Genomic DNA, 9,333 nt, shown 5'->3' with positions numbered 1-9,333 from the left:
AGTATATTCTCATATTGACACACATCTATTCAGTAAATATTGGGGACATTTGTGGGATAAATGACAATCATTTAGAGCATAGTTATTTGGTGATATATATCGTATGATGAATGTACCAAAATATATATTTTACATGACCCCCTAATAAACAAATTCAAAGACATTTGCAACAAACCACATTAAGTTATACGAGTATGGGATATGATCTGAAATGTGACTAAAGTGCGGTGGTTATTAAACTCACAAATTAGCACAAACTCAATAATAACCACAAAACCTTCAGTGGATTAATGCTTCAGTTTCTACACAAATCTACAATTTTATTTGTCTCTCGGAAACAAAGTCAAAACTCAATTTGTATCTGTTAGAATGAGATGAACATTTCCTCATAATAACCAAATTTTTAAAACTTTTTCTGCTTAAGTGTCTCCAATGCTCATAAAATGCAAAGTAACTTACAAAACCACTTGATATGCAGTTAAGATCGACTTTTTTATAGGTTAAAAAAAAAAAGTTTTTACTCAATCCTACACCATGATTGTCTGCTTGAGATTATTAAAAAAAAAAAAAATCAATCTGGGCTACATCCCATTAAAGTGACATCTAAAGGCCATGATGACTGTTTTCCAGATAAAGTATGTAATTATTTAGCCATTGTGCCTTTATACAAAGATGCAAAGGCCCCAAAAATATATCATCCACTCACAAATCAGCAAAAATCATTTAAAATTATAGTAATCAATTGTCCACGCATGAATGGTAATGACTAAACTGTATATGATGTAAAACTTGGTGCTCATCCAAATAAGAAGAATATAATTCCATAGAGGAGAAGGAAAAGTACCCGACTCATGTACAGCATAGGACTTCATTGTTTGGAGTGACTTTTCAGGCTATGAAGTGGCATTTGATTACTTGGCGCGCTGTTTATTTCCAGAGAAGCACCTTATATACACTGCATAACAATGCGAGTCTTAGGGGAGAGTGTCTTAGAGACAAAATAAATAGCCTGCACGGACACAGGAGGCTCATTCGTCACACCGAGCACGACAGTAATTGCCTTGATGACTTCTTTTTCGATATTGCTCCACAGCGATATCCAAAAGTGCCCCGGGGCGATTTCCTAATAATTGTCAACGTCGGGCGTGTGAAAACAAATCTTCTCACTCAGCTCGGCAGATTCCGGGCAATTAGTGGGGATGCAGCAGAGGTCCGAGAATACCATAAAAATAGAAGCTCACTGGACACTTCAGCAGGTACACCGAAGAGATCATACAAGAGCTGTGTATCAATGATATTTAACAGCTGTTGTAATTGGATTGTACTGGTGTACCTGAAGTGATGCGCGCACAGGTCCACACCCCCAAAAACAAAATTGTTACTCGAAATGTTTGTCAATCATAGGCATTGTTAAAAGGGGAATTGATTTCCCCTCGTGGGGTCGCTCTCTGTGATGAAAGGGCCCTCAGGAGGTCCAGAAGGCCACACTTCTCACATTCAGTAATTCAACAACCTAATTATGAATTATTATTAAGAAAAATTAAGAATTAATTAAGAAAAGCAAATGTCTTGATTATCAGTATGTGTATACTGTATATGCTTTACCATCTGTTTGCAGGATGTTGAATCGTTGTTGTGCACTAAAGACTGGAATAAATGGCTGCTCCTCTAGTATGGTTCTAATGCTCTGTGAAAGAGGCCAGTGGAGAAGGGAACCCAAAACATTGATGCACAGAAATGACCCGTGGAGGTTAGAAAAGATCCAAAAATATCAGATGATGAGGACGCACAACAGTACAGGTGGAGGTGTCAGTTGTCAACATAAAAATCTAATTCAACAGAATCCAATGGACGTCATTACAAATGTTAAAGAAAAGTCAATTTTGACAGACGTATGGAAAACTTCATGAATGTAATAGTCGAGGAGATTTATGTAGAATTGTTTCACTTAACTCTGTGGTTTTTTTTTTTTCCCTAAAACCACCACCACTGTTTTAAAATATATTTAAAAAGTAACACCACTAGATAGCAAAAATTAAGAAAAAAAAACATAAAAAAATAATTGGAGAGATTCTTCCGAAAGGAAAAGGCTAAATGACGATGCAGAAGAAGAGCCTACAACTTTCAATAAAAGGAAAGCTGCATTTTTATAGATCTGCAGTCCTATTTTTAAAAAAGGGGTTCTTGTAAATGACCCAATGAAGCCTTCAAAACTGCTTCGGGTAATTAGAAGAACTGGATTCAGTAGAATGGTGAGTTGTAGATTTAATCATTTCAACAAAAAGGTTGAAAACCGCTGCTTTAGGGACAGCATTTCTTTTTGTTCTTATCTGTGGTCCGAGCCCGGCTGGTCCCGTGTCCCAGCAAATCCAGCGGCATTGCGCACTTAACCCCGTCCCAATCCTCGTGCAGCTGCACCTCGCCGCTCTTCAGACCCTGGTACACCCGACGGGCCAGCAGCTCAAAGGTCTCTTTGACATTGTGACCCTCCTTGGCCGATGCCTCCACGTAGGGCACCCCCAAGACTGCGGCCAGCTTCTCAGCCTCGTCCCTGCTCACTGCCCGCTTGCCGTGGCCGTCGCAGTCGCTCTTGTGGCCCGCCAGGACGAACAGGACCTTGTGGGGCAGTACGTGCTCGCAAACCTCGGCGTGCCAGTCCCGGATGTGTTCGAAGGACGCTCGGTTAGTCAGGTCGAACACAAGCAGGCCCCCCACGGAGTTGCGGTAGTAAGACCGGGTCACCGACCTGAAAGAGTCTAAGTGTCAGACTTTGCTTGCTTTGCTGTTACAAAACAATCAGTTTTCTCTTGACTGTAAGACGATGAACACCAAGTTTGCCTCTTGGCTAGGATTTCATACGTTATTCTGAGTCACCTACAGCAGTAGTCCCCAAGGACTGGGCCCCAGACCAGTCCCAGTCCGTACACCATTTTGTACCAGGCCGTAAAGAATGAATAATAAATTATTTAATTGCTTTTTCTTCTGGGTGTCTTATTCTGAAAGACGATCAATTCTGCCCTCACGCTTAGGCGCGCCTTTTTCTTGCATCAGCAATCCAAGCGAGCACTCGTAAAATTAACCACAAACAGTTCACTGGAGAGTTTCTTTGGGAGGGGGTAAGTCACAGACTGCCTCCAAAAAGGAAGCTGCCTATCTGTGATACGGGTTCATCGCAACAGGTGATTCACAAGCCCCACACTCGTTCTCATATGCGGTGACCGACTTGCAAAGGAAGCCATGAAACCAACAACACTGCACCGGCACATGGAGACAAAACACCACTGAAAGAAAAAGCACTTGGAATATTTTGAAAGAAGAACATGGGAACATGAAGGACAGAAAGAAAGGCCACTACTGTACTTACACAAATATGTCAGCGCTAAAAATTCCTGAACATTCCCAATAACCCCTCTACTATTGGGGAATTGTGTGATACATCTGCATATGAGTATTTGAACACCTGTCTATCAGATAGAATTCTGACCCTCAAAGACCTGTTAGTCCCCCTTTAAAAGTCCACCTCCATTCCATGTATTATCCTGAATCACATGCACCTGTGTGAGGTCGTTAGCTGCATAACGACACCTGTCCAGCCCATACAATCAGTAAGACTCAAACTTGTAACATGGCCAAGACCAAAGATCTGTCCAAAGACACCAAAAAACAAAACTGTACAACTCTACATGGCTGGAAGAAGGGGCTACAGAGAAATTGCCAAGCAGCTTGGTGAAAAAAGGTCCACTGTTCGAGCAATCATTACAAAATGGAAGAAGCTAAACATCTCAATCGGAGTGGAGCCCCATGCAAGCTAACACCTCGTGGAGTCTCAATGATTCTTAGAAAGGCGAGGAATCAGCCCAGGACTACACGACAGGACTTTGTCAATGACATGAAAAGAGCTTGGACCCCCGTTTCCAAGGTAACTGTTAGTAATACACTAACAGATCATGGTTTGAAATCATGCATAACACGGATGGTTCCCCTGCTTAAACCAGCACATGTCAAGAGCCGTCTTCAGTTTGCAAATGACAATTTGGATGATACAGAGGAGTCATGGGAGAAAGCTTTGTGGTCAGTTAAGACCAAAATGGAACTTTTTGGTCATAATTCCACTAACCGTGTTTGGAGGAAGACGAATGATGAGTTCCATCCCAAGAACACCTTCCCTACTGTGAAGCATGGGGGTGGTAGCATCGTGCTTTGGGGGTGTTTTTCTGCACATGGGACAAGACGACTGCACTGTATTAAGCGGAGGATGACCGCGGCCATGTATTGTGAGATTTTGGGGAACAACCTCTTTCCCTCAGTCAAAGTATTGAAGATGGGTCGTAGCTGGGTCTTTCAACATGTCAATGACCCAAATCACACAGCCAGGATAACCAATGAGTGGCTCCGTAAGAAGCATATCAAGGTTCTGGCATGGCCTAGCCAGTCTCTAGACCTAAACCCCAATAGAAAATCTTTGGAGGGAGCTCTCTGTGTTTCTCAGCGACAGCCAAGAAACCTGTCTGATCTAGAGAAGATCTGTGTGGAGGAGTGGGCCAAAATCCCTCCTGCAGTGTGTGCAATCCTGGTGAACAACTACAGGAAACGTTTGAACTCTGTAATTGCAAACAAAGGCTACCGTACCAAATATTAACATTAGTTTTATCATGTGTTCAAATACTTATTTGCAGCTGTATCACACAAATAAATCAGCTAAAAAAAAAAAAAATCCTACACACACACACACACACACACACATACACACACACACACACACACACACACTGAGAGACAGAGACAGAGAGAGAAAGAGAGAGAGAGAGAGAGCGAGAGAGGCCACACCTTGACAGTCGGTCCGTGAAAAAATAATGCCTACTCGTAACAGGTCCGCGGTGCAAAAAAGGTTGGGGACCACTGACCTACAGTAAATGCAACAAAAAGGAACGGACCGATGAGAGACCATTTTCTGTAAACACTTGTATTGGCCAGCTTTCACAGTGGAAAGTAAGTTCAAGAGCACTGGGTGACCTTCCACATACAAACGAGGGAATTGGAAAATGGTAAAAACAGTTGTTGATTCCGGCCATTTTGAGAGGTGTGGCTGTCACTTTCGTTTTCTTCAAGCTGCGACAATCAACAACAAACTTTTAGCTTCAGGTATGCATGGAAACCTTCCACACAAACCATGGGCCTTCTACTGACCAGGAAATGCCAGAACATTTTTGTTAAATTAAAAAACAATTTGGAAAATGCTCAAGTTGCCGAAAACCACTTACAGGACCACCAGAGAACAAAGCTAAAAATGTCCCAGATTTGAATCAGTCTGTAGGCTGGGTTTTCGACCATTTCAACTGGCACGCAGGTACCACAAAAACTGCAATATTTTCACCTTGCCTCGCCAAGTCTTCAGAGCCCCCCCACAAAAAAAGGAGGATTTAGGTCCAGAAGTTCCATGAAACATTCCACACACCACCACAAAAAAAAAAAAAAAAAAGTCTGTGGGCTTGATTTTCAGCCATTTTATATTGGTCTGAATGTACAGCAAAGGCTGGAATTTCATTTTCAAGGTGAAAACAAAAACTTTTAGTTCCAGAAATACCAGAAAACTGGAGCCCTTCCCCCAAATTCCCCAAACTTTTAATTTTTCAATTGGTTTAGTTTTGAACCAGTTTTATCAGTGTGTGCCAGTAACATAATCCCAAATGAGATCATGAGCCCTGCCCAAACCTGGACCAGATGATGTAAAAACAAACAAACATTCATTTTTGCATCAACTTAATTTTTGATGATTTTAACTAGTCTGCGCCAATTTCAAAAGTTCCAAAATGCCCCCCCCCCCACATATACACTTTTAGGCACCAAGAAACCACAACATGAGCCATACCCAAACCCAGAAAAATGCCAAAACATATTTTTGCTGGCTTGATTTTCATCTGTCGCAAAATAACGTTTTTCAAGATGCATAACAAAACACATTTAGATGTAGGATGTGAGGGAACCTTTCAATGACACTATGGCCCCTCTCAGGACAATGAAATGAGAAAATCATTTATTCTCTGGATTTGATGTTTTGCCATTTCAACTCGTTCATAACCACCCCCCCCCCCCAAAAAAAAAGGCAGAAAAAGTTAAAGTGGCCAAAAGACTAAAGTTTTCCTCCGCCTACTTGTAAATTCCCCTATTGACAAGTTGGAACTGGTTAAGGAAGGTGTCAAGCTGTATTAGGTAACAAAACTGAAGCAACAACAGGAAGCAGAGCAGGAGGTGGTGGAAAAGAAAATGTTGACGTTTGCTGACCAAGTTGGATTAAAAATAAAACTCAGAAATGATCTCAGAGGGACGCTTAAGGTCAGATGCATTGGAGGCAAAGCTAGATCTCGAAGCCTTAATGGATGAAGTGAGGGAACACATGACTGCACTTGGCGTTAAGCGGAAAAAGCAAGAGATGGGCCCACATGGGCAGGAGTGACCCTGAACGGGACAAACCGAAAGGAAAAAAAAAAAGAAATTGATTCATCGTTTGTATGAAAACAACGTGAGGCTGTCAGTGGCATTGTTGAGGCTTCACCCCTGAGCAATTTGTTAAAGAATTACCCATATTTGGAAATATATCACAGGTTGTCGGTTAACAGCAAAGTTATGTTTGTATGTTATTCTATCACAAACCAACATTACCAGGCTAGTAAAGACATAATTATGGTAACTACTTGAATTAGGGAGGGGGACTAACACCGTGCCTTCTTAGGGCCCGTGAGGACGACTGTTTCCGTACAACCTCGGCGTCCATAAACCGAGGGTTGGCTGTACTCGGCGAGAGCACGAGTTCATTTTTTTCTTCCTTCCTGGGGCGTTTCGTTTTGGCTCACCTGAAGCGCTCCTGGCCGGCAGTGTCCCAGAATTGCATTTTGACTTGGACCCCGGGCTCCACCTCGAGGAAGTACACGTAGAAGTCCACTCCCACCGTCTCGTCGATGGCCTCCAGGAAGTGGTCCTCTGTGTAGCGCTTGAGTAGTGACGACTTGCCAACCGTGGAGTCGCCCAGCATAATGATACGGAACTGGTAATGCCACAGACTCGGGTCCATGCTCGCAGGGGGTGGAAGAGCCTATTTAAGCGCCAGATGTTCGAGACCACGGCGAACCGGCTCCTTCCATTCCTTCAAATCCAGGTTGGCAAACTCGCGCCAATGGCGCACAAGCGAGGACGAAAGGAGGGGCGTGACGTCACAAACGTGGGTTGGTTTGTGTTCGCTCCCCGGCCACTTCATTAGGTACACCCGGGCAAGCGCACGGTAACGCCGGAGCGCAAATCCTGCAAGGGATGTTTCCCGTAGATCGAGCCTCGAGCGCATGAGGAGCGGTTGAAATGAACATGATTGTTCGAGCAGTGTGATGTATTTTTAGTGACATAATTTATGTTTGATAATGCACAGGACATTTGTTAGGCACAGTTCACTTATATTTCACTTTTAAGTACAATATATTGCACTTAAGTTAGTTTTACTGTATGCAGTTACATTTCATTTTTTAAAACTTTGCTTTCAAATATCTACATAGCCACACTATTCATTTAATTACATTTTTATAGTTTCTTCAATTTAAGTGCATTTATGTTCAAACTGCATAGTATTTACGACTATTTTAATGTTGGTCATGATGGTGGCACTTGGAGAGCTGAAGTAGTTTGCAGTACATTGTAACCAGAGCTGTTCGTAATATTCAGCCTCCTCAAAAAGGCAGACATTTTCGGCTGTAAAAGAGTTGTAAAATTCCTGGAAACATTTCATGGAACTTTATTAAATATTCATTTGGACACTTTTATGGGGAAAGAAATGTGAATTGACCAGAAACTCAGGGTAAGAAAGAAGAGCGGCTTTATTCGATGGCTTTTGAAAGCACCACTTATTTTATTTTTACTCCCACGGTCAGATGGAGTATGACATTTATTGAAGGGAGGTCTGCATTTCATATTTGAAAATCATTGCAAGATCTTGTTTTTTTTTTTCAAGTTTAACATTGCTTGTTTTCTCCTTCATACACAGCTTCAGACTCCTACAAAACGTTATCAGATTTCCATGTACAGCGCTCCTATAAACTATTGATTCTGATGCAAAATTCCTTTGGATTCTGCCAGTCAAGACGTTATTTACCTTTCATAAAGTAAAGTGTAATGCAATAAAGAATAATACTATCTCACTCAGTAAAAAGATTTCATATATTTGATAGAGTCCATTCTTTTCAATGCGAACTAGTCACCGTTAAAAGGATTCACACATTGAAGTTTCTAGATAAAGTTGATTCAACGACATACTGTTATCAAGACATACTATTCGGTGTGTGAGAATACGAGTAACCGTTAATGACCTTATCTTGACAGCCTTATCTGCTTGAGCGGAACATTGCAGCCCGAAAAGAGGAAGCTGGTACAATAATTTAGAGGTCCTTCTGGGAAAGATGGCACAACAGGCCACCGTAGTCGACAGTACATAGATTGTAGTACAGTATTTCAAAGTAAACATACTTTTGCACAGTATATAAAATTGTCCTTATGTTTCATTGAGGGGTGTGGGGGCGGGCAGGTTGAATTTCAGTATGATACTGCTGATTTAGATTAAGTTCCACTGTCGGAAAATAAAAGCTGTTTTGGATTGTATGGTTGAAAGGCTGCTAGTGAGATTCATTCTTTCATTCGCGGTGGCTTAACCTTCGACAAAGTCCCCAGGAAATTCCATTTTTCTTTTCACTAGACCTGATACATATATACATCCATTCATTTTCCCAGCTCCTTATCCTCACAAGGGTCGCAGGAGTGCTGAAGCCCATCTATGAAAGTAAATTAGTGCCACCAGGATTTGAATTTGAAACTCCACAGAAAACAGATTTGAATGAATTTGAAATGGAAAGTGATCACCTTTTCAATAGTTGCTACAACTCACTGTCTAAAATTCACCGTCTGTGCCACCAGGCAGGTCAGAACCGAACACCCAGCTAATCGCAGTTACGCTGCGGGGAATTTTAGACAGCAAATTGTAGCAACTATTGAAAATGTGATCACTTTCCATTTCATATTCAAATCCTGTTTTCTGTGGCATTTCAAATTCAAATCCTGGTGGCACTAATTTATTTCCATACCTATCCCTGCTAACAGTGAGGCAAATAAAATTATTCAGCCACCAGCTGGGCAAGTTCTCCCACTTAAAAAGATGAGGCCTGTAATTTCCATCATAGGTATACCTCACCCATGAGACACAAAATGAGAACCAAATAAATAAATAAAATCCAGAAAATCATCATTCAATGCTGTTGAGTGGATTGAGTAGAAAACATGCTCACTTACAGGTTAGGATAA

At 41.6% G+C, this 9,333-nt stretch overlaps 1 protein-coding gene across 1 annotated transcript; it reads right to left on the bottom strand.

Annotated features, from left to right (window-relative positions):
* Positions 1-83: 83 nt before the first annotated feature.
* Positions 84-8,047, bottom strand: LOC133501006 (ras-related protein Rab-39B-like). The gene is made up of 2 exons (XM_061820367.1): positions 6,852-8,047; positions 84-2,746 (listed from the first exon to the last, which is right to left on the bottom strand). The coding sequence occupies exons 1-2, from the start codon at positions 7,067-7,069 to the stop codon at positions 2,302-2,304; spliced, it is 663 nt and encodes a 220-aa protein (XP_061676351.1). The 5' UTR covers positions 7,070-8,047; the 3' UTR covers positions 84-2,301.
* Positions 8,048-9,333: the final 1,286 nt, after the last annotated feature.

Source organism: Syngnathoides biaculeatus, chromosome 5 (genome assembly GCF_019802595.1).
Source record: "Syngnathoides biaculeatus isolate LvHL_M chromosome 5, ASM1980259v1, whole genome shotgun sequence".
Taxonomy (NCBI): domain Eukaryota; kingdom Metazoa; phylum Chordata; class Actinopteri; order Syngnathiformes; family Syngnathidae; genus Syngnathoides; species Syngnathoides biaculeatus.
This window is presented reverse-complemented; position numbering and strand designations above follow the sequence as displayed.

Coding starts and splice junctions, on each gene's coding strand:
- LOC133501006 (XM_061820367.1), bottom strand. CDS start 7,069: ATGGACCCGAGTCTGTGGCATTACCAGTTCCGTATCATTATGCTGGGC. Junction 2,747..6,851: donor GCCGGCCAGGAGCGCTTCAG/GTGAGCCAAAAC, acceptor AGACTCTTTCAG/GTCGGTGACCCGGTCTTACT.